At 39.1% G+C, this 26,567-nt stretch overlaps 2 protein-coding genes across 2 annotated transcripts in view; one reads left to right on the top strand and one right to left on the bottom strand.

The window, feature by feature from the left end:
• The window catches only part of USP9X (ubiquitin specific peptidase 9 X-linked), a 361,613-nt gene that overhangs the window by 196,916 nt on the left and 138,130 nt on the right, over nt 1-26,567 (top strand). The gene's annotated exons all lie outside the window — the stretch shown is intronic.
• The window catches only part of MED14 (mediator complex subunit 14), a 59,885-nt gene that overhangs the window by 27,123 nt on the left and 6,195 nt on the right, over nt 1-26,567 (bottom strand). The window contains 13 exon segments of the mRNA XM_042457063.1: nt 839-1,033; nt 2,744-2,903; nt 4,503-4,581; nt 6,102-6,227; nt 7,585-7,696; nt 8,654-8,804; nt 11,643-11,775; nt 15,582-15,689; nt 16,561-16,689; nt 17,330-17,459; nt 18,960-19,133; nt 20,399-20,504; nt 23,286-23,312. Coding sequence (XP_042312997.1) covers nt 839-1,033; nt 2,744-2,903; nt 4,503-4,581; nt 6,102-6,227; nt 7,585-7,696; nt 8,654-8,804; nt 11,643-11,775; nt 15,582-15,689; nt 16,561-16,689; nt 17,330-17,459; nt 18,960-19,133; nt 20,399-20,504; nt 23,286-23,312 — 1,630 coding nt within the window.

Raw genomic sequence — 26,567 nt, 5'->3', positions numbered from 1 at the left:
AGCAGGAATTTGGACCCTGGTCTCCAGAGTTGTAGTCCAACACTCAAAGCACTACACCACACTGGCTGATAAGAGAGTAACTTGTCCTTAGTTTCTTCAAAATTAATGTTGTATTCAAATACAAACCTGTGCATACATAATTGATTAAAACCTATGTGATTAAGATTTATTTAATCAGGTGACACACTCCTAAAAATTAAGCATTAAATGCACATATTCCTAAATCAAGAGATGACAGGGCACCTGCATTTATGATTCAACGCTTATACAATGGGGGGAAAGTATGCACACCATCAAATTCCTAGGTAGCATTACCATCAGATGAACTGTTTCTCTAAATTTGTATTTGAGATGAACTGCATATAGCCAAATACTGCCTCACTAACCAAAGACTGTCCAAATTATGTGGCCATTACTGAAATACTTATTATATTAATACATGAAACATTACCAAGCTGTATCTCAAAACAATGGATTTTGAGTCACTTACGAAATATATTAGCATGAGACAAGATTTTATAGATAAAGATGTACTAAAATGTATGTTCCATTTACTACTCTGAAAAAAGAATTGAGATGAATAAAAGTTTTAAATACTGGAAATAACTGCAACAGCAGGACATGAGAATACTATTCAAACTCAATTTTTGTTCTTTTTTTGTTGTTGTTGTTCTAGAATAACAAAAGGACTGTTAGCAGGGTGACTCTTTGCCATTAGACACTACTCATTTTTTAGTCAGAGCTCAGGACAAATTCCAAGATTTATTAGCTCACTTCCAACTAGCAAATATACAATTACAAATTAATACAAGTTTAGTGTCTGATATAAAATCTTTACCTTTCGCTTTGTTCCACCTTTTGCATATTTCCCACTTTTTGTGTCCAAAACCAGCTCCTCAATATTTGGTTTAAATTGTTGTAGCAGAACTGCAGTAGCAGGAGCATCATCTCCTTCAGGATAGCTCACAGAAAGAAAGTAGTATTTGTATTCCAGCTGTGTGGGGTTGTTGGGAACATCAAACATCTCCACTACCTAGATTGTTAAAATGTTACAGTAAGATACAGTACTTGCATAGCACTCAAGAGAAGTATACCCTCTCCCCCACTCCAATTGTACCCTAGTGTTAAACAAATCTTAAGACCACTCTGAAAGTATAATGACTGCAAGAATCAAAGATGTTTAAATGTTTTAGTTAAGATAATTTGGATATAGTTTTCATGCAAAGGTCAGACAATACATTTTAGTTGATGTACCTCAACAATTATGTTCCAGAACCCAAAAAAACTCATTCATTGAAACATAACATAGACATTTATAATTTTAAATCATAGTGGAAACTTTTCAGCCTCTGGCTCAAATCCAGCTCCCCAGGCTAACCCACGCAGTCCATGGGGCAAGGCCCAGTCCAAAGACCAAGTTCCTTAGAAGGAAGATGGATGGGAGCACAACTGATTGATGGCCTTGAGGCATGCTCACTTCCTTCATTCCTTCCTTCTTTTTGTGCCTTCCTCGTGTAAGGAAGAGGTGGGAAGAGCTAAGTTAACTGGGCTTTCAATTGGTAGCTCAAAACAGAAATTGAATCTGCTTCTCTCCTTCCCCATATAGGAAAGGTGCAGCCCAGCATGTTGGGCAGAGCAATTCTAGCCAACACTTCAGCTGGAAACCCAGTGATGTCAGAGGCAGGGTCCACCTACTCCACAGCTGGGATTAGGAAGTATGGTAGGCAGCCCCTGGCCCTTCCAAATTTTCTTGCTCATTTTAAATGAATGTGTTGCAAAATTACATTCCATTTGTTCTGTATGCCAAGCTCAATTTATGTTTTGCCTTCCTCAAACAACAGTCTCCACTTTGCTCCCCATTCTCCAAATGCTGCACAGCAAAGTGCTTGTGAAATGGACAGAAGTGCTATGGCTGGAAGGTATGCTGCTCATAAATAAATAACTTCAAAATCCTATTTGATGAGCACAAGCCCTGATGTGACCTTAAATAACTATTTGAATATTATTACTATTTGCTTCACTTCTTTATAAAATGAAGTGAGGAAAGGAACCTAGTTGAACTTTTAAGACTGTTTATTTTAGCAGGAGCTTTTGTAGACTGCAATCCACTTGCTATCTCTTTGACAAATGCCTGGTTCCCTACTGCTCTGGCTAGCTGCATTGTCCTGAGGGCAGATCTAGATGTACAGTAAACTGGTACTTATAATTCTATCAAATTTTAATTGAAGAAAAAGAAAAGGCTTCTATTCAACCATTGTTAAACTGTAGGAAAAAGAGCTATTCTACACGTCTCCCTATCTGTTTTTGTGTGAAAGTTTTCACAAATTTTATTTTTCAATTCACAAAGCTTGCTCTATTCAGTAATACAAAATTGAAAAAATTGCTGTATTCAATGATAGGTAAAATACACTGTATTCAATTATATATTTAGCTTATGCAAAGTTCTTAAGTACAGAGTCCTCACTTCAACAATACAAAACTTTCCTATCATTCATGCTAGATTAACTGCTAGGAAACAAATAGTACCGTAATTAAAAAAAACTTTGGCAAACTGAGAAAATCTGGGTACAGAGAGAAGCTCAAATTGAACAGTTAGTTACATGCTGGCAGCTCAAAGTGACTGAGTGGAAGATTCAAGCAACAGTCAGAGATAGTCTCTCTCAATCCAGCTGCCAAAAATTGCTCCAGTTTATTTTCATCAATCCAAGGACAAAGCTCATGTGAAGATTCCTCTTTCACTTACAATGTAGTACTGTGGAAGTCGGGTGAGCTTGATGAAGAGCTTGTAATTGGAGAGATCTCCCACAGGGTGAGTAGCGTAATTAGCTAGCTGTAGTGTTTCACTGCTGACTGTAGGCAAATGTTTTATTGATTGTTTGCAACACTGCTGTCCAAGCCAAAACCTTAATTAAAAAGAAAAAGAAAAAAAATCCAGGACATACAAGACCACCACTATTCATGTACAAGAATATAATACAGTTAATACTGCCTTCTAGGTTTCCTAGATTTATATCATCCTTTTGATCTACTTGCAACCATGCAAAACAATACTGCAACTTAACAATCATGCAGAAAATTAATTGTCTCTTAGAGCTACTACACTAATTCTGGGTTTTAGATGTTTATTCTTCCATTCCTGTTCAAAACCAGAGGATCTGTCCTTTTATCCCTGGCATACTTCTCAGAGGACTGGTCATTTATCCTATGAATGCTAGGTCTGCTCAATAACTTTTGGTGACAGACCTTGTCAAATGCTTTATGAAAATCCTTGTCAAATGCTTTATGTTTTATTCTTATCTAAATGTTACCATAAGGTTGAGACAGAGCTTCCAAAGTGCTTTTAGCTATCCCCTCAACCCAGGCATGCCTCCAAGCTACTAGGCTCGAATGATGATTGGGGCAGGGCAAGGGCAAAGCAGGGCTGAGGTGAGGGAGTGGGGAGCTGGTACAAATTACTGGAGTCTGGGGTCCACCTATGTTTCATATGTTTTTTATCCCTGCCATATCTGCATGCCTCCTATCTTCCTTGTTGTGAAGAAGCCAGTGGGCATCCCCACTAAAAGACCTTCCTGGACAGCAGGTCTCTGACGTCTCCTTCCAGACCACAGGAAATTAGGAGGGAAAAGAAATGCCCCTTCCTTGGATCCTTCCCCTTCATGATCACCTGGGCAACTTTTTTCCTCTTGGCCTAAAGCACCAATCTCCTAGAGGCATTTACCAAGCCATCCAGTTGGTTCACTATTACTCACTGACAGCCCCTACTAGTCACACAGATATGCTGCTGGTGAACAGCTGGGGACTCATCCAAAGAAAAATTCACTGGTGATTGAACCCATTCTCAACAGTGGTGGCAAAGGAAAATACAACTTCAGCTACTATACCTAGGCATCCAATTTCCCCTTTTCACTGTCAACCAATATCTCTTTTATAGTTACAGTACAGCCCTTGAATAAAAGGAATATAACTATATTTGATATTTGATGTTTTTAATCTGTTTTTCCTTTCTATATGGTAATTTTATCTATTCCTCTTTAAATTGTTATTATCTTAGAATGTACGCCTTGGGCAGGCTTTTATTATTTACTCCTAATTTTACCGACTTTGTACAGCGCTGTGTATAATTACAGCGCTATAGAAATAAAGTTTAATAATAATAATAATAATAACTAGAGTTTAATTATGTTGAATAGTTACCTAGGCAACTTTTCAAAAGAATGGCAAAGAAGACATGAGGCCTTTGGTTATTAACAGCAGAGGATAATAAAGAGAAAGGAAAAACTGGTATCGATATTGTAAAACTTTTCTGTAGAAAAATCTTATTTGCATGTGGTAAAGCAAGTATTTTCTAATAAGCAGCAATATCTTATGTTGTATCTGATAAAAGGGGAGCTAAGAAACACACAATTTCTCGAACTGCATAATGCTGAGGACAAGCAGAAGGTGCAGCACAAAGTAGAATACGTAGAAAGCATCAGAAGTTCACAACAGCACAGTTTACTCACTTGAGTTGCTGAATCCATGTAATGATACGCTTCATGTCATCATTGACAGACTTTTCCATGTCATCTAATGTCTGCTGGTCTATAAGGAAAGATTATTTATTACTACTTTGACATTTCCATTTGTTTAGATAAATAAAATCTGGACCTTTAAACAAACAGATTGAAACACTTATACAGCTAGGAATGTTTAGTTATTTAAAAGGAAACCACACAGGCTTTATGAACAGCCAGCAAGTCCTGATCTATTCAGCACTAAAACTAACATGGGCTCTGTTATAATGTATAAAATACAGCTCCATCACAAGAACATTTCCAGCTGGACTTTAGTAGTGACTAAATGAGTGTTACAGATTTTTGTAAATGTATTCTAAACACGTCTAATTGAATACAATCCACTGACTTAGTAGTTAGAATCTTGAATTTTGTGATCTAAGGTGCAAGGTTCTAACTATTAAGCCAGTGAGCTGTGTCCAGTTAGACATGTGTAGAATACATTTACTGGAATCTGTTAAGACGCATGTAGTCATCATTAAAGTCCCTCTGATTTAAAGGAACCTAAATCTCGAGCCAATCAAACAGATGTATTACATGGGTGCAGGTGCTATGAGATTTTTTTTTTTTTTTCAAAAATGAAGCTTAAAAATACAAGCCGTTTGCAATTCAGAATGTAGTCTGTTCTTTAAGACTAATGCATAGACTATCCAGACCCATATTATTTGTCCAATAGCAGCTCTTTCCAAATCATTTATAACAGCAAAGCAATCTGAAATGCCGTGCAGAATATGGCTACTTCAGCCTTCCTAATTCAGAAATTAAGATATCATCAATTAAGATACCAAGGCCTATGATAGGTTTGTTACCATTTCATCCAAAATCAGGAAACCAAGGTTAATAGGAACTTCCTGGCTTACTGAAACATAATGCAAAGGGGTATACAGTGTGTGCAAAGCCACGTAGAGGGGCACAAGGGTTGGCACAAGCCACGTAGAGGGGCGCAAGGGTTGGCACGTCCCATTCGAATGAATGGGGTGCATGCCTGTGGCGTGCACGCGCCGCCGCATGCACAAACCCCATTCACTTGAATGGGGCTCGAGCATAAGCAATATTTGGCTTACGCAGGGGGGTCCGGAACGGATCCCCCACATAAGCCAAGGGCACACTGTACTTATAAAAGACTTAGACTATTTATAAAATACATTTTACAGATTCAGCACACTATTTCTGGCTTCTATTAAATTGTTAGCTATCATTACTTCCTTTGGTAGGGAGTTTGTCAAATCATATTGTATTGTGTTGTGTGTGTCTGTGCGTAAGACCATGTCTTCAAGTTGCCTGATAAGCTATAGCGACCTCATTAATTTCATAAAGATTTCTTAGGCAAGGACTAGTCAGAGGTGATTTTGCTAGCTCCTTCTTTTGAAATATGCCCTAGAGCAACTGGTATTCACTGGTGGTCTCCCATCAAAGTACTACCCAGGGCTGCCCCTGCTTAGCTTCCAGGATCAGATAAGATCTGGTGCCTTTCAAACCCTACTGAATATTGTCATGTATCAGAAGGAAACAATGAAGTGAAGGTAAAGGTCAATCTTATTTGCTTACCAAGTCCATAAAGCATGAGTTGAAACATTCCAGAATGAAGGTCTACAAAAATGTGTAGGCATTCAGATCGACCACATGGCTCCAAAATAGGGATAACAAGTGTTGGGAGAGCCATTTCTATAAAAGCTAAAGAATCAAGAAGATAACAAGTTTTACTTGATTAAGCATTCAGAAACTTCCCAGTAACAAAACTAACATTTGAGGCCAGCATTGTGCCAATTACAACGGAATTGCTTCTGAATGAAAGCTTTTTCATCCAATCAGTGGGTAAATCTGTATATAGAAATAATGCAGTTTGACACCATTTTAATTGCCATGACTCCATCCTGGAGAATCCTGGGAGTTATAGTTTTGTGCAGCACCAGCACTCTTTGCCAGTGAAGGCTAAAGACATTGTAAAACTACAAGTCCCAGAATTACATAGGCTGGAGCTAAAGCACTTAAAGTTATGTCAAACTGCATTATTTTTACAGTTTAGATGCATCCAATATTAAGCTTTTATTATGTACCAATAACATATGACCACTTAACTGTAAAGAATCAAGCAGCCACTGTTACTACCTTCACCCTTTTCATAAGCAACTTTGTTTTGATGTAACACTTATTCACCAATCTGAATATACACTAGTTGACAAACAAGTATTGGAGATATTACTCAGTATCCATTAGTTATCAAAACAAAGCTAGTTTTTCTAAACAAGTAAGAAGGAGGAGGAAGAGGAGGAGGAGGCAGGGCGGCGGCGGCAGCAGTGGCAAAGATAACCAGGCTGGTTTATTTTGAGGGCTTCTATCAAAGCAGAGGGATATAGGTCTGAGCAGGAGTGGACAGAGAGAAACATCTGCTACACAAAACAGCTAAACTGTTTATTAGTTGTACAAATAATTCAATTTTCTTCAAAATAAATGCAGCCCCTTTTGCCATTCATCCCTTTATTGTGTGTTCATATAATTTCTGACTTAAGACAACCCCAATGTAAATGTACAATACAGTTTTCTTGGCAAAATTTGTTCAGAGGGGTTTTGCCCTGGCCTTCCTCTGAGACTGGGAGAGGATGACTTGCCCAAGATCACCCAGTGAATTCCCATGGCTGAGAGAGGATTTGAAACCTGTTCTCCAGAGACCTAGTCCAACACCCAAACCACTACACCATGCTGTCTCTTACACAGCCACTACCCCATGTTTTTTTGAAATCTTTTATTATTTTTCTATGAAATACATATGGTGATAATGGACTAAAAGAAAGCACTTAATGTAAAGTGCATTAATGTACAGTACTCTGATTAGGCTGGGTAGAGGCAAACAGGCAAGATAATTTCATTACAGAGAGACAGACACACAGACAGACACACACACACACAACCCTACCTCTTCAGTATTTATGTCCCATGATTTGGAAGTAAGGTTTAAAGGGGTGGCACATGAAACATGCAGAATCACATCCCCCCACCAAATAATAAATGCTATTGAGATACCACCACATACAATTGTCATTGGCATTGTAGCTCTTTAGAATGGCTTTTAGTTCCTGGAGCTTCTGGTGAGCTCTTGCATGTACACTGTCTATCAGAAGCTTCTCTACTGACAAATGGTCTATCTAAAAATAATTTAAAAAAAAGAGTTAGAGCACAAATTTTTAAAAAGCAGTGTTAAATAAAAATTTAAGTCATAAATTGCCACAACACTTCAAGCAACATTTAATAATGGCTTTGGTTCACCTCAGTGAATATACTAGCACCAGGTAGCTTCCTAAACCTAAGCCTACTTAGGTTTTCTTACATTCAGCCAGCTGTTTTCTATACAGTACAGTTAGTGGAACAACATCGCTCAGATCAAGTTGGGGGAATATTCACAGCACACTCAAGCCCTTAGCTTCCTGTTGTTTCTGATGTAACACTTCCAGAATTTCTTAATCACCAACAACTCTGGGAATAGTTAGCCTTACTTCCCATTACTAACATCCTCCCTGGTGCCCTGTCTTTGTCTGAACTGAGGCTTGTTGGACTGAGCTGACTGCTTGGTATCAATTACCCTTCCTGCTGCCTTTTTGGGACTCTGGTAACAGTGAAGGGAATAAGGGGACTATAAAAGGAGAACTTGCACCTTCTGAATTTACTGTTAGACTGCATCATACAATAAAACAGCAGTAATAAAAGGTACCATCTCATTACTTCTTGTAAAAAGTTACCATCTGCTGGATTTTAAATCAAGAGATTAAAACTGAATTTGGCTGCCCTACCACCTTTAAAAAAAAAAGTTCATGGAAGATTAGAAAATTATTTGGGAGTAAACAGTAGTCAAGAAATAAGAAATTCTGATTTTTGCAATAATACACTGCTGAACTAATTCTTGTGGTACTGGTGAAATAATTACTAAACATATAAAATATCTGATGGAGCTCCCAACGATACTAGCTCAAATAAATTAATTTAAAATATTCAACAGAATTCTGAATTAGCAGATGCCTGAAACAGAAGTCGCTTATACTGCTTAAAACAATATAGTTAATTAAAAGTATATGCCTGGTCCAGCTGCTGAAACTGCTGACATTTACCTTCATAGCTCTTTCAGTTAGTTTGGAATCACAAGCTGGAAGGGGAGGTTCATGAGAGATTTGCAAAGGTTTCGAAACATCATTCTCATCTATTTTAATTGTGACCTTATGAAGAGATGCAGTCCCTGTTTTTCTCCCAACCACCTGTTGGCTTAAAATAGAAATGGTGTGTTAGATAGGCTCTTAGGAGTACAAATGATTTTGTCTGTGAAACACAGAAACACTTTAATATCATTACAAACAGTTTAATCTTATTATAAAACAGGACACTGATAGTACCGCCCCAAAATTTTAGTCTTCTATTCTAGTCTTTAGATAATTATTGAACTTCTCTCATAGGTGCACATCTAATCTAGATTTGAAATCCCACCACAATCTGCTATCTGAAATTCTCAAGAACCTTGCCTGATATGAGATTCCACTACCAATTCTGCTGACTGGCTATACTGAATATTATCTTCAGATATACACACTACTGGAGAAAGAATTTTCTTGGAGGTAGTGCTCACTCTCATTGGAAAGACACAGCTGGTATCCACTTTGTAGTCTTTCCAGAACCAAGCTGAGACCTTTCAATTTCCCCAGGCGTCCCAACCTTTACCAAACTATTTTGATATGTTTTACTATTTATTTATTATGGTACAGTACTTTAAGGCCACCTTTTAGTGAAGGGGTGAGTATAGTACACTGATTCCCCCCTCCCAGGCCTCCCTCCACATTATCCCCACCAGTACTGTTTTAGACTCAGGATAGACCATTATTTAACCAAGAAAAACTGGAAGTTGACTTTGAGTTTACTGTCTGGTTGAATACTTATCCGGGGGGGGGGGAGACACAGCTAGGAGGGGAGAATGTGGTGAATTGCCTCATACATTCCACAGTGTGTATGATGGACACTTCTAGTCTGTTACCACCACATCCCCTCAGCTGTTTCTCCCCTCTGGATAAGTCTTTATTTGTTTACTGGTGGGGTAGTGTGGAGACTCCCCATAATTACAATTGGGTGTTTTTTACTTAAAAATTGTTAAATAACTTCAGGGGGTGACAGCCAGAAGGCACAGTGCAGAGTGCAAGCAGGGTGGTCTTCCTAGATCTTGCAGGGAACAAATGTGCCCACCTAACTCTTAGCAGTTGCTCAATGGTTTTAGAGCACAGCCCTCACAATGTGAGGCATAGCCTTTACTGTACAGCCTTCATAATCAAAACAGGATTTCAGCTACATAATGCACCAAATCATAATACATGTATAAAAATGTAACACAGCAGTTCAGATACATTGACTCAATTAGGCCACATAATTTTCTGAAGGAACAAGTAGGACAAAAATACTGATCAGGAAACGGCAGCATGCAATAGTTAAGTTTTTGAGAACTATTTTAAGAACAAGGCTGTAGCGCTCATGTGTAGCTCATCTGGGAGAGTTTCATTATGAAGAAAACCCCGCCATATACCCATGAACCCAAATGAACTTACTGGCAGGTAAATAAGCAAGGTTCCTAAGTCTAATCTTAACATACACACAGATTAATGGGCAAAAGCAGTTGGTCAATTGACCTTTAAAAGATCTAGATGGTTTGAGGACAGATTCATGCCAATAATTTAAACCAAGGCCAGAAATACATAAGACAGTGCTAAATTAATCTTATGTGTTTTCAGCAGTTTTGTTTTTCAATTCTGTAAGCCACAGAAATATCTATACTGACTGTGACATAAACTTCTAAAACAAATATATATTACATGCACTTCCCTTTTGATGTGAGGCAATACCAACAGATGTTAATTTTCATAAATTTAAATGGTGTCTTGGTGTCTTACAATACAGTTAACTAGGCCAATGCAATTTTAGGCTGCATCAATAGAAGTATAGTGTCTAGATCAAGAGAAGTAATGGTGCCACTCTATTCTGCACTAGTCACGCCCCTCTGGAAGCGCTGTGGCCAGTTCAGGACAGCACAATTTAAACAGGATGTGGAGAAACTGGAGCGTGTCCAAAGGGGCGTGACTAAAATGGTGAAGAGTCTGGAAACCATACCCTATGAGGAACGACTCAGGGAGCTGGGGATGTTTAGCCTGGAGAAGAGAAGGTTAAGAGGTGATATGATAGCCCTGTTTAAATACTTGAAGGGATGTCACATTGAGAAGAGAGCTAGCTTGTTTTCTGCTGCTCCAGACACTAGGACCCAGAGCAATGGATGCAAGCTACAGGAAAAGAGATTCCACCTCAACATTAGGAGGAACTTCCTGACAATAAGGGCTGTTTGACAGTGGAAAACACTCCCTTGGAGTGTAGTGGAGTCTCCTTCCTTGGAAGTCTTTAAATAGAAGCTGGATGGCCATCTGTCAGGGATGCTTTGAGATTTCCTGCTTGGCAGGGGGTTGAACTGGATGGCCCTTGCCAACGGGCAAAAATATGGCACCAGTCCCTGGCACCATAGGAGAAAAGAAACAAAGCAACAGCTTGTTCCCCACATCAGATAGCCTTAGCACCAAGACTGGAATAGGAAAGACTTTTTCTATTAGTTTTGAGTATGACTGGAAACATGTGTAGTGTTTGAAACACTGTAAAGGTTCTGGGTATCAAAAAGAACTTGACAAAGGAAGCAAGAAACACTCTCCAGGTACTCTATTCCAAACTACACTAAATATCCTTGAAATACTCTCTTCCTATCAGAAGTGATTCAGCAGTGACACTGACTGGAATATGTAGTTAACACTACACATTTGATGTTACTAAAAGGCCAGAAATTGTGATTGTGCTTACATTCCAGATTGTGCTTACATTCTAGAAACAATATACATGGCTCGTTTAAGAGGGAGAAAGCAACAGTAAATCGCACAAAATCCAAATGACTGGCAAGTCCTGAATACTTCAATATAGGCTACATGTATTCCTAGACTTTCCTTATTGAAGCTTTATGGTATCATCCAAGAACCTATGCTTGGATCATCTGGATAAACATTTGTAGATCTCAATCATTATTTCACTTACTTCCAAACAGACAGAGATAGACATTTGCCTGGTTGGTATCGTTCCTCTTGTACAAGATCACCCCAGCGTTCTCGAATCAGCATTAAAGTCTGTGAACGTAAAACTTCCAACTGCAGTGACAAGCAGAAGGAATCTAAAGGATTTGAGTTAAGTAAATACTGTAAAATAAAGTTACAGCTTTGAACAGTAAGTACATTTACTCTTACATTACATCTAAGACTTGCTGACCTTTGTACACTGCTTCTATTGAACAAACATCTCAAAGCCATTCTTGATAAACACTCCAGGAATTTGTAAAAGATCCAATTGAATCTACATTGGGGTGGTTGAATGGCAGACTGTGGGCCAGATGCTGCTCTTGAGACCATAGGAATGCCCCCAGACTTACAAAATGTTTACTTTTTAAAATTAAAAACATACAATCTTAATTATGTTTTATGTTTTTATGTTCCTATGCTTTTATGTTCTTATGTTTTTATATTTTTAGCTGTGATTTTAATTGTGCAGTAACTAATGCTGCAATATTGTAAGTGTAATTTTAACTCTGCTGTGATCCCGCCTCGATCCATTGGGAAAGGCGGGAAGATAGAAATAAATATTATTATTATTATTATTATTATTATTATTATTACTATTATTATTATTATTACTATTATTATTATTATTAAAAATTGTCTGTGCCATTTTCAGATGATTTGTCACTTGAAAACTAGAGAAATCAACCCCAAATCAGCCACAAATGCAAGGGTTTGCTTCCCCTACTCCGGGGCTACCAAAAACCAGAAAAACACAAAAAAATAAATAAATAACAAAGCCATAAACATCCAAAATGATTACCAGAAGTGACCACCCCCAACACACATATATCCCCTCCATCCCTAAAGGTGTTTGAGGATTGGAGGATTCTCTGGAACAAGTTTCAATACAGAGGTGTGAGGAGGAGGAATCAGTGAAAACTGTCCTTTTTTAAGCAAGTGGAGGCACGTTGTGCTAAAGCAAAACCACAATTGTATACTACTGAAACAGCAATATTAATAGCCAGTGCCATCTGATTTGTAACTCTTAGCAGCTACCAGGGCAATGTGCTAAATGCAGAACAATGTAACCTGTACAATGTTCTAGATTTAGGACATAATACAGGGGTAGGCAACCTGCGGCCCGCGGACCGGATGCGGCCCGGCGAGGCCTTGGGACCGGCCCCAGCCCAGTCCTGCCGCCGATTGCTGCTGGGGCCTTTGGAGGGCAATTGTCTATAGAAGCCTCAGAAACATGCATTTATATTAACATTTTTTAAAAAATCAGCAAATTTTTCGCGTGTCCTCCATTTTTTTAAAAAAAGGGTCTTCCATTTGAAATTTGTCCTACATGGTCCTGGTTTATTTATATATATATTTATTATTTAAAAATTATTTAATTATTATTTTTTGGCTTCGGCCCCCCCAGTTGTCTGAGGGACAGCAACCCGGCCCCCGGCTCAAAAAGGTTGCCTACCCCTGACATAATACAATAGAAGAGTTAAGAAAGCAAGCAGGAAAAGAGGAAAGTGGCTTCTATTTTACCTCAGAACATTGGTTCTCATTAAAACTAAGGAAAGGACATAACGTGTATATTCGACTATAAGTTGACCTCATGTATAAGTCGAGGGCAGGTTTTGAGGCTAAAACTATGGATTTTGATATATCAAGGAGCATGTAACAAAGGATCTATAGGATGAAACAAAGGACAATGATATAAAATAACTTAACAAAATTCCAGCAGGCATAACTGTTTGGGCTCCCACTGAAGGATGGATGGATGAGAGAGCGGGGTCGGGGGGGTGATAGTTATTCAGGACAGATTAAACTTCTGCTTTTCACCAAGGGATGGTTCCCTTTTTATAAGAGTTAAAGTACAGTACTTACACTGACCTGTGGATAAGTCAACTCAGGTTTTTTGGGTCAATTTTTGTCCAAAATTTCTAGACTTATATATGTGTATATACAGTAATCTGTGTCATTTTCCACTTGCTCTTTGTTAGTAAAACATTTTAAAATGTTCTAGCTGTTTACAACATTGGCTGGGTGTGAATGTGAGCTATCCTTCATAATATCCAGGAAGGGGAAAATGGTTTTAATAGATTAGACTGAAAAAGTAAATTTACATAAACTCAATTGCAAAGGGGAAAAAATCCAAAACATTAAGATAGATGACTAGACTGGTATGACTTTCAAACCATTTCAAGCTGCTCTTTATTCACAGAGAAAATATTCCTTAATAAAAACTAGTTGGAAAAAGATTTCTTTGTTCAGTTCATTAAAGCTATTGTTATTGCAGGATATTGGGGGGAAAAAATAAAGAATTATTTGAGATGTGATCAAAATTATACCAACTTGTCCCCTGCCTTTGTGTTTTGTAATTGGTTTTTGACAACCAGCATATTAAAGTGCTTTGAGAACTGGCTTATGACCCTGGAGATTAGGGTTCGAATCCCCATTCAGACATGGAAGCACACTGGGTGACTTTGGGCAAGTTACACTCTCTCAGCCTCAGATGAAGATAATGGTAAACCCCCTCTGAACAAATCTTGCCAAGAAAACCCTGTCATAACTGTTTTTTGTCTGTATGACAAAAAGAGAGAATATAGGCATACCTCAGTTAACAAAACCTCTGATAAACTATTTGCAAAGTATTTTTATGCTTTCCAGGTCCCCCTTTCCTCTGACTTGCTGGAGGATTTTTAGTAGCATTTGCATTGGGAGAATGGTGAAGGAGAGCTGGAGAAACAGACTTTCAAAGACAGGTTGCAGCAGAATATCTGCAGCAAACAATCCAATAAAGTTTGAGCTATGAAAGAATGGGATTCTACTCCAACCAATCCTGCTGTATCTGTGTATGCCTACATCAAGCAAGCAAGGTAAACAACTGATGTCCTCAAAATCATTTACTGAGCAGGAGTGAATAGCAAAGCAGAGAGAAAGGGGGAAAGCAGATACACCTGCCTCACCAGCCATCTCCCAAATTATTAAGCACAGATTTAGAAGTTTGGCCCTGGATACATTTTGAATGTAGGTTTCAAAATGGTCTCTAGAAGCTTCATAATATTTGTGTATAAATTTATGTATAGTTGTGCTTAAAAGGCTCACCTGATCTGGGTTTTTTTCCCCCACATGTGTATGTGAGTTCTGGAGATAAAATTTTTCAAAATATATTAAAGTGCTCTTCTTTTTTGTAGTACAAGAACTATCCCTGTTCTTTTGTTATTTCTGACTCTGGTATCCAATTTCCTGTTAAAGAAATAATGCCCAAGAACATATCTACTTTGTTAACGTCGGCCCAGGAGAGACGGGCGCAATGGGGTGCCGTCATCACGTGCAAGGGGTGGCACTTCCAGATGCCCCTTGCCCCTCACACTTGACAAGGGCATCAAAATGGTGGCAAAATTGTGATGTTGCCATTGGCGCACTGTGGCGTCACAATGTCGCGGCAAAAAGAACCCGCTTTTCGCAGGTTCTTTTTGCTGGGCGAGGAAGCTGTGCAGTTTATCCACTGCAGCTTCCTCATGCAGCAAAACAAGGTGCAGGCAGACCACCCTTTTTGAGTGGTCTGTACCCCGCCTGACTTATACCTGTATGCTAATACAGAAACAAGTGATCACACCTAAAGAATACCTGCAGCTTCAGAAAATACCCACCAGGTACACACGCAACTACATTACCTAGCATCTATTTATAATGGGTTGAATATAGAGTTGAAGCTAACAGAATTCCACTCATGTTGAAAGTGTCAGGAAAATTATCTTCATCAATTCTTTGTTTACCTTACAGTGTAAGTGGCTGATGGGTGAGGATGGATGCATCAGTAAATGGCAATTGGAAGAAAATGGAAAAGAAGCCCTTCTAGTCCCATAGTCTTGTTCTCTTCCTCCTCTTGAAGCTTCAGAACAAGTTTTTAAAAGGATACGTAAACAGTTGTACATGTCCTGCAGAGGTTTCTCATCTGCGAACAGCCGAGACTGGACCAACTGGTGGATGAAGTTGATCTGCATGCTATGAACTAAGGCTCGACCATCTTCCATTAAAACAAAATAAGAGGTATCTATGTTTTTAATGCATCTCAAAAGATTACATAACACTACTTAAAAGGTTTTGGTTTGAAGCTTCATACATTAGCAGAAAGCAGCAAAGGTTTATTAATGCTTGAAGAGTCACTATTGATGAAACATACACTTTGAGAACGCAGACCTGGGAATATAGAGTAAATCCTCTCTATGGGTCCCAACTTGGGAGAATGGCAGGATAAAAATAAATAAATAAATAAAGCTGAGAAACACATCACCAACAGACTATGGAACAACCTACTGGAAGGGATTTGACAGCTGAAGACACAGTCTGAATATAAGACAATATTAAAGACCAGTGTCTTCTGGCAGGCTTATCCAGATGATCTTAAATTTTAAATTAATTTTAAATGTGGATGGTCTGTTATTTTAATTGATATGTTTTAACTGATATTGTGTTTTTAACAGATGTTATGTATTTATTGGTTTGCTGTTGGTCCCCGCTTTGATACATTGGGAGAGGCAGGTAAGAAATAATGGTAACAATACTATCATCATCATCATCTGATATAGCAATAGTAATAGCACGTACATTTCTATACCACTTTATAGTGCTAAGCACTCTCTAAGTGGTTTACAATGTGTTAGTCAGTTGCCCCCAGCAAGAGGAGTACTCATTTTTACTGACTTGGATGTAAGGATGGAGCCCTACAGGATCGAACTCACAACATTTTGGCTACAGTACCTGCATTTAACCACTGCACCACAATATAGCCGGAAGAAACACAGTTTATTTTAACAGAAGAGTTAAAGGAGTGTAACAATTCAAGGAGCACTCAGAATCAGGAGCATTCGATCTATCACAATATCTTCTGGCATTACCTCCAGTCTCTTTGTCTTCAACCAGAATTTCCAGTTTCAGAAGACGCCACGGGACATCAGGATCATCTCCCATCACTGTTAAAGTAGCCTCAAATTCACCCTCAACACGAAACTTTACACGACCATTGGCTAAGAAAAGAAACCATAAGAACAAACACACCACAAATCAAAGAATTAAACAAGGACTGGAAACTGTTAAAAAAACAACAACAACCCAACAACCTAGACCCAAGACAAGATTACAGGGATAAAGCCAAAACTCATTTATCTAGATGCATTTACCACAATTCTGAAAAAAATCCAAACTTCCAGAATGAATGCAGTTGTTTGCTAACAATACAGATTTTCCCTTTTCTATTGTTCACCTTTTTTAATGTGAAAGAGTAAATAAAGTTTCCTGATGATTGCAACTAAAGATAGAAAGGGAAAGCACAATAAGCAACGGAGGGAATGAAATATAAAAATATCAAAAAGGCTAATAAGTTTAATAAGAGAGAAAAAAACAAACATTAATGACTAGAAGAGACCACAGAGAAGGAGTCAGGCACATCTGACCTGGGCTAAGGCAAACTGAAGAAATGGAGCAGATTCTAGAGATGGAGAGAAGAAAGAAACTTCAAGGTTACATGATTCCTGTCTAGCCTCAGTAACAATGAGAATCAATCCATTTTTCTGTTTCCTTGAATTTAAATATAAACACTTCGGAAACTATTTTAAACTTGTATTCAGCTTTTTAATTCATAAGGAGTAAAGTGGTTCAAATGCTTACCAACTGTAAGATTTGCTAGCTGTGGTGGAAGATCTGTTGTCACAAGTCGGTGGCGAAGAATCTGATTTAACTGATGCAGTGTTGTTTGCTTTTCAATTTTAGTTATTGGATCAGGAGGAATTATTTTATCCTATTAACACAAAGATGAGATGCATTTACTCAATTTAAGTTATTCTGCATTTAAGAACTCCATAAACAGGCATCAGCAGCAAGAGATTCAGTTTCAATGTCAATCTAACAGGTCCACACTGCCCAGGATTCAAAAAGCTGCTTGGGTTCATATAATAGACAAAAGTGCATTTTAATTTTTTTTTATTTGAAAAGTGGATTCCTGTGGCATTTCTGGGTGATCTACACTGTATAGATAATGAAGTCTGACACCAGTTTAACTGCCATGGCTCCATCCTGCTGAATCCTAGGAGTTGTAGTTTTGTGAAGCACCAGTACTTTTTGCAGAGAAGGCTAAAGACTTTGAAAAACTACAAATTCCACGATTCCATAGAATGGAGCTGAAGCACTAGTTAAAGTAGTGTCGAACTGCATTATTTCTATAGTTTAGATGTACTGTACCTTCAACAACTTTTAGAAATGAAGACTTTTCAATGGAAAAGACCCATACTCTGCACAAATCACTTAAGAGTTTGTGGGAACTGTTATTAGATGCCCAAGTCACGTTTTGATGGCAGAACATGCAAAGACATTAAGTCTTGACTGTATAGTTGCTAGAATATATGATTGACTGGTAATTTGCTGATCCATTAACAGAAAGGGACTGGATATCAACAGAAGTCATCTACTGATCACAGAGAAACTAATATAGCATATCCAAAATGAGTAAGGTAGAAAGGAAATAGACTGGTTTTTGGAAGACTGGTGGCCAGTAACTGCTTTATTTGTCACCCAAACCTGGTAAGAAAGGTAAGCCATACAAATATAAACAACTGCATATTTAATTTAGTGTTTTAAATGGACCTACCATCTGTACTAACCAATCTGATTTTTTTGTTGTTGTCTTCAAAGAGTAAACAATGGGGTCAAGGGGCTGAAGCACACAACCCAGAATGAGCAGCCCCGGGCCCCCCCATCCCCAATTGTGCTGGGACCACTTCAAAAGTGTGCCACTAGTGCAGTCCCAAGCAGCTGCTGGCAGGAATAGATTTGAGTGCTGTCTTTTTAGACTGTCAATTTCACAGTTCCTTGCCCTCAGGTTTACAACTGTAAGCTGCTCTGTGAGCCTTTGTGGCTAAAGGTAAAAGCAGTCCCTTGACATGAATAACATTATAATTGATTGTAGGGGGCAGTGCTCATGTCCATTGCTAAGCCAAACAGCCAGTGCTCTGTCCAAGGACTGCACTGGTGGTCATGTGGCCAGCATGACTGTACTGAATGCTATTACCTTCCCACCGAAGTGATACCTATTTATCTACTTGCATTTACATGCTTTCAAACTGCCAGATTGGCAAAAACTGGGACTAGTGGCAGGAGCTCACCCCATCATGCAGCACTCAGGCCTCGAACTGCCAACTTTCTGATCCTCTGATCATCAGAACTGACATCTTAAAAGAATGGGGTATAAATACGCAAAATAATAAAATAATGATTTTAAAAAACTCATTATGAAATGGTTTACCCGTATACATGTTGGCAGCCGTGGGTACGATCCAGTTGTCAATACATCAATCGCATAAGGAATAGCAAAGCTAGGTAGACGAGCATGAACCAAGGCATCTCTAGCTAATGATGCTAAGCGATCAGCAGTGTCAACAAACAGGATAGCCTGCTGATCTAGAAAACTTGATATCATCTGTAAAATACATATTTATATGCAGACTACATAAACCAGTTCTTGCATAAATTAATTCCCTAAATCATCTCTAAACTCCTCTGAAATACCCAATTATGCTCACTATTTCAAAACTAAGTATTTGATTAAAATACATATTTCAGCTGGTACATGACAATAAATTGCCATTATGGACAATCATAGTTTAAGATCACATTTTTAAAATCATTGTACATTGCTCTGGAATCTGCTTTTTTGACTTGAAGTTTAGATTTTTTTTAAAAAAATATTTCTTACAAGAAATACATTATTAATCTAAAAAAAGAAAACAGCATAAGAATCATTGCATGAGAACCACATGCTACTTAATGCATGTTCATAAAAATCACATCTCTCCCAGAATTTCAAAAAACAGTCAAGTTAGCCTATGCATTCCGTGGTTTGTGTTAAGATACATAATAGTCTTGGATACTAAGAGAACTGTCTGGAAACAACACCATTATTATCATCTACATCAATATTCTCCAGAAATACAAGTCATGTCATTTAATACAAGCTTAAATCATAATTTTTAAAAATGGTTACACACTGCATTTCATGTATGTAAAATAGAAAATGAGAGTTAATTTGTAACTAACTACAGGACTACACAGTCTACAAACTAAAATGTGTGCAAACTGAAGAACAAAATCATGACCTGGATACTTCTTTTAAAAAAATCTGACTCTCCTAGCTGTAGCAGACCATTGTTTTCAAAAGATACAGTCAGCCCTTGGAATCCATGAGGGATCTGTTCTGGACCCCTCCCCACCATTGGTACCAAAATCTGTGGATGTTCAAGTCCACATTGTTCCCAATGGCAGTGTGTGCATGTGGCTGCGCCGCCATTGTGGACATTGGAACTTAATGGAGGGTGCGTGTATGTGCTGCCACGGGACAGCAGCTGCCTCTAATGGCAGCATGGCTGCATGCATGTGCTGCCATGGGACAACAGCTGTCCCTAATGGCCCCATGGCCATGGGCATGTGTTGCCATTGGGGACAATGCAGGTTTTCTGTCCACGGATGCTCAGATCCACGGATAGAAAGTCTGCTGATACTGAGGGCCAACTGTACTTTATTCACTGTACACCAAAGAGGAGAAATGTGCATGCCTATTAAAATGTTTTTGCAATGTATAGCCATGATTTATGAACAAATGAATGACAATAGCCAGATTCTCAATTATGAGTGAAAATAACAACCATCCTGTTTTTATTAATTTTAGTTTGGAAGGCATGAACCTACCGCACATTTTTCAACCTTTCCAGCATTGTTTGCCCATTTCACCAAGGCTAACAGTCGAACAAACAACTGTCGTGTGCGACTTGCAAATTGCACTATTTCTATTTTTCTGTAAAGAAAAGAGTTAGATTTTGAAACAAATATAGTTCAATTATTTTGAAAGAAGATGCACACAAGGAGAATGAGAATAACCTGTCAAAAGTAATTCCAACCTCCAAAAGTGATATAATAACAAAGCTGCAATCAGATATATCAGTGCGAGGTAATAACAGTGAAGGTAAGCTGTCTGAAATACAGTACAGGTACTGCTGGATTTATTTAGTCTGAGGACTTCATTGTAAACTATTAATTAAAAAACATTTTAATATTCTCTAACTGTTAATATTCTTTTTACTGATACAAACAAGAGTTGCCAGATAATCTCTTCCTTTTTGTAAGCACAAGAATATGGGGAACTCTTGAAAGTGCCGTTCTCTTGCATGTACACGTTTGTTGAAGACCATGTAATACAAATGGATTAGTAAACTAGTTTTCAAAGTATCTCACAATACTTAGTCACTATATAGCAGCTAACTTTATTTACATTTTAGATTTTTAACGTTATCCTGCAATATAGATACTTTCATTTTTTGTGTCACAAAAGTACAATTAAATGCCAGAAAATAAAATGTCATTAGAACACAGCAATGGATTTCTTTTAGGTTATCATAAAAACCAACTGCTAGTCATTTTTTCTACAGCTTTAAATTCTGAATGGAGGACAGCTATGCCAGTTAATTAAAACATCCCCTAAAGCAGTAAACCCACTTCAAAACTGAATTAGTTAATGGCAATTACAATTAATGACAATTCACTGTGACATATCACCAGCTTCAACTTACTTGCTGTCAACAAGATGACTCCATTACAATATTAGGACAACATAGATAATTTGATTTGTTATGACAGGGATGGACAACATGTGGACCACAGGGTGCATACCTCTCCCAAAATTGTTTTTGCAGTCATATGTTCCCTCAGAAAAGATGTTACCCAAATCCAGCATAAACTGCATGCTGAAAATGAGGCAGTAAGTCAAGAAAACCCCATTAAATATTTTAGCAGTAGAGCAACAGTGAAGCTAAAGCTGCCCATGTACCCACAAAGTTGTCTACTTCTCTGTTAAAAAAAATTTAACATTTAAAGCGTGAAAAATAACATTGACATACACCATGTGTACAAAATAAGTGCTTAGATTTGTTGAACAAAGATTTCATATTAAATTACAAAATCCTATAGATCAGTGATGGCGAACCTATGGCACATGTGCCAGAGGTGGCACTCAAAGCCCTCTCTATGGGCACATGTGCTATTGCCCCAGCACAGAGTTTGCAAGAATTTGTTACTAAAAAGCCAGAGGGACATGGCACTTTGCAATAAATAAGTGGGTTTTGGGTTGCAGTTTGGGCACTCGGACTCGGCCCATAAAAGGTTCACCATCACAATAACCCATGTGATTTTAATAGAACTTGCTTTCAAATAAATGTACACAGAATTATAACCTCAAAAATGCCCCAAGCCATAAGATTTTAATAATATTAACTACAGAGCTCACCATTTCTTAGCAAACAGCAAAAGAATACAACTGAAGATGGATACAATGCTTATCTGAGACTTAATATAGCTAATACCACAGAAGTACAAGTGAAACATTGGTCCAAAACATACTGCAGAAATCATCCAGTTTGAGATCGCTTTAACTGCCGTGGTTAAATGATACGAAATTCTGGGAACTGTAGTTTTGTGAGACATTTAGCCTTCTCCGTCAGACAGTTTATGGTGCCACAATAAACTACAATTCCCAGGATCCCCTCACACTGAGCCAGGGCAGTTAAAGTGGTCTCAAATGGGATGATTTCTACAGCGTGTTTGAGACCACTGTTTAGCTTGCCAAGATTAGTTCTACCCTAGCAGATGTGCATATCAAAGGACAAGCACATTTACAAATCCAGTTAAAACATTGTCCCACACTGCAGTCAATGCTTTATCGTGGTTTAGTACAGTGCTCCCTTGCCTTACATGGGGGATCCATTCCGGACCCCCCGCCACCACCGCATAAGGCAAATACCGTGTATGCTTGAGCCCCACTGTAAATAATGGGACTCGTGCATGAGGCGCAGCGGGCAGGCGCGCCATTGCCAGTTCTGTCATGCAGCTTTCAGCATAAGCTGAAAGCCACATATAGTATGCCCGTGTATGGTGCAGGCACACTGTATTCTGAAATTATTTTTTAACTAAGTCAGCAGAGAGTTATATTGACCAAAATATTCAGCCATGTCTGCTTTGTATCACTTACTATCTGAAGCTGAAGTGTAGAAATTTGAGAACAGATTTTTGGATTTGAAAACCTGGTTCCTAATTTCCTGACAGGAAAGACGCTTTATTATGAAGATCTTCAGCAATTAGACCTTATTATTCTCTCTCCCCCTTACAGCATTGTCAGTTTTCATATGTATTTTGTGATTAGTAATCCTGATATGCAAGATAGGAACACACCATCATTTTCTGGTTTGTATGTAACAATAATCTATGATGTCCACTACATAGCAAAGCAACTGAATGGGCTACATGTGGACACAGTGAACAGTATGCTCCTATAAGGCACAAGATGCATTCTCACAGCACAAACTGTCTTTCAGGATTAAACGTGAAACAACCCAGCATATATTGAGTTTCATACTATACACTCAGTAAAAGTGAAGCAATATTATTTTATAATAATTTCATAATTTCATTTCCTTTAATACAAGTAAACCCAAGTGAAGAAACATTTGATTTGGCATACTATTTGATTCCATATTTACATTTAATTAAAATCAAATGTAAATTCGTCTCACTTTTCTTTACTCACCTTTCCATGTCAGTTTTCCTTGGTAATCTATTTTTAAAAGGAGAAAAACAAAACAAAGTGTTATCTTGGGAAGTACTGGAAAAATAAAACTACAAGACGCCCTACTCTTCTACACTTCAGTTCTACACAGTGAACTAAACCCACAACAAACTGGAGCACAATTTTTATTGTGAGCATACTATTTTACACTTTAAAGTAGGGATGGGCAACTTCACATCTAGAAACAAAATGGCAGGCATGAAATCCACCTGAAGCTACACCTGGCCACCATAATCAAATTAGTTGTTATGGCAGCAGCAAGAACTAACCTCCCCCCCCCCCAAATTACAGTTTAAAATAAGATGTACATAGCATGTATATACTTGTGAAACTACAAACATTTGAAATTGCCCCTCAAAATGTTTTCACTAGAATCCAGGCACATGATAAATGTACACCATATTTACAAGGTTAATAATGCTTCTGGGAATGCTACAGAGCTTGGAAGGAATGCAGCTACACTGCACATGTCTCATTTTAAACATTATGATGGCACTAGAGGCATTGTTTGGCAACTACTGCTGAAACTAGAAGGTAAAATAAATATGGGACATTTCAGGCAACAACAGCAAAAAGAGAACTTTGACTTGTCACCAAACATAACACTCAACAGGAAGCAGCAGCCAACCCTGGCTCTGACAGATGTACTTGTGCAAGCCACATGTTTTTATCTTTTTTGTTGTTCTGTGCCTTCAAGTTGTTTCCAACTATGGCAATCCTAAGACAACCCTATTATGGGGTTTTCTTGGAAAGATTTGTTCAGATGTGGTTTGCCACTGCCTTTCCCAGAGGTTGAGAGAATGTGACTTGCCCAAGGCCACCCTTGGCAATCAAAAGCTGGTTTCCAGACTTGCAGTCCAACACAAAAACCATTACACCATGCTGGTTCTCACAAACCTCATACAGCTGCTCAAATAAACCTGAGGCCTTTTTACACCTCAACTTTCTGTATATTTGTGTATCTATATCTGTATCTATATATCTTAAATACTGTAAATAAACAGAAATTATGTACTGTGAAGCGATTATTGGATTAGTGGTCAGGCACAAAGTGAGGCTTCACACATATATTGCAACATGTATATTATGCATTTTGGTTGGTCCAATAAAGCTATCATTGTTTGAGGGATGTTAGATGTACTTGCACTTTGCTACAAGGGAAAATGTGGTGTAGTGGTATGAGTGCTGGACTATGACTCCGGAGACCAGATTCAATTCCCTGCTGAGCCATGAAACACCGTAAGTCAGAAATGACTTGAAGGCACACAACAACAAACATGCCCAACATGCTACTCCTGGATATGTAGGTCGTCCTTTTCCAGGACCTGTGCTACATTTCAACTGACTGTCCAAGAGGAATTTCAAAACTTCCTCCATTTTGGGAATGCATTTCTTTTTATAGATGTGTCTTTAGCTTTCCTTTGGCCATGCCCTGCATTTATCATGAATGTCCTACTTTCTGAAATGCCTGGTCCTCCTCTGTGGTTAGGACATCTGGTCATGCTGAAGGGACATACTGTACTAAAACAAATGACACTAGTTGCCCATAGGGAAACCGTACATGCCAGTGGAGAAACCATACTTGCCCATAAGGAAACACAGGACAATACTTGCCCATGATTCTATGATTCTCTATAGGCATGCATTCCACAGTAATTCCCTATGGGAAAGCATTCTGCAATATTTCCCTATGGTCATGTATTCGGCAATGATTCCCTAAGGGCACGTATTTCCCAATGGATTCCTAAGGGTAAGTATTCCCTAATGATTCTCTATGGGCAAGTATTCCCCAATGTTTCCCTATAGGGAAGCGTTCTCCAATGTAGCCCTTTGGGCTAGCATTCTCAACTGTCTCCCTATGCACATGTATTCCGCAATGATTCTTTATGGGCAAGCATTCCCCAATGCCTCCCTATGGGCAAGCATTCCCCAATGTTCCCCTATGGGCATACATTCCCCAATGTCTCCCTAAGGGCAAGCATTCCTCAATGTCTCCCTATGGGCAAGCATTCCCCAATGTCTCCCTATGGGCAACCATTCCCCAATGTCTCCCCGTGAGCAACCATTCCCCAATGTCTCCCTATAGGCAAGCATTCCCCAATGTCTCCCTATGGGCAAGCATTCCCAAGGTCTCCCAAGCATTCCCAATGCTCACCTATGTGGAAGCTCCCCATGTCCTCCCTATGGGCAAGGTTCCCAATGTCTCCCTGATGGCAAGCATTCCCCAATGTCTCCCGATTGGCAAGCATTCCCAATGGTCTCCGTCCATGGAAAGCATTCCCAATGTTCCCTATGGGCAGCATCTCCCCAATGTCTCCCCATGGGCAGGGTTCCCAATGTCTCTCCCCATGGGCAAGGGTTCTCCAATGTCTCCCATGGGCATGTATTCCCCAATGTCTCCCTATGGGCAAGCTTCCCAGATGTCCCCTATGGCAAGCAGTCCCAATGTCCTCCCTAATGGCAAGCATTCCCAATGTCTCCCTATGGGCAAGCATTCCAATGTCTCCCTATAGGCAACCATTCCCAATGTCCTCCCTATGGGCAAGCATTCCCAGGTCTCCCTATATCGCATGTATGTCGCAATGTCTTCCTATGGGCCAAGCATTCCCCATATTTTCTTTATGTCAGTTTCTCCAATGTCCTCTATGGCAACCATTCCCAATGTGTCCCTATGGGCAAGCATACTCCAACGTCTCCCTATGGGCATGTATTCTAAATGTCTCCTTATAGGCAACCATTCCCAATGTCTCCTGATGGCGCAAGCATTCCCAATGTCTCCCTATGAGCAAGCTTCCCAAGGTCTCCTCTATGGGCAAGCTTCCCCAGGTCTCCCTAGTGGAAGCATTCCCCAGTGTCTCCCTATGGGGTATTCCTAAAGGTCCCCTATAGGCAACCATACCCAAGGTCTCCCTCTGGGCAGCATTCCCCAATGTTTCCCTCTGGGCAAGCATTCCCCAATGCCTCTCTATAGGCAACCATTCCAAATGTCCTCCCCATGGGCAAGCATTCCCAAGTCTCCCTATAGGCAACCATTCCCATGTGTCCCTATGGGCAAGCATTCCCCAAGGTCTCCCTATGGCAAGCATTCCCAATATCCTCCCTTGGGCAAGCTTCCCCAATTCTCCCCATGGAGCAAGGGTTCTCCAATGTCCTCCCTATGGAAGTATCCCCAATGTCTCCCTATGGGCAACCATCCCAAGGTCCTCCCTCTGGCAAGCATTCCCAATGTTCCCTCTGGGCAAG

This window comes from Sceloporus undulatus, chromosome 3, assembly GCF_019175285.1.
Source record: "Sceloporus undulatus isolate JIND9_A2432 ecotype Alabama chromosome 3, SceUnd_v1.1, whole genome shotgun sequence".
Lineage (NCBI taxonomy): Eukaryota > Metazoa > Chordata > Lepidosauria > Squamata > Phrynosomatidae > Sceloporus > Sceloporus undulatus.
This window is presented reverse-complemented; position numbering and strand designations above follow the sequence as displayed.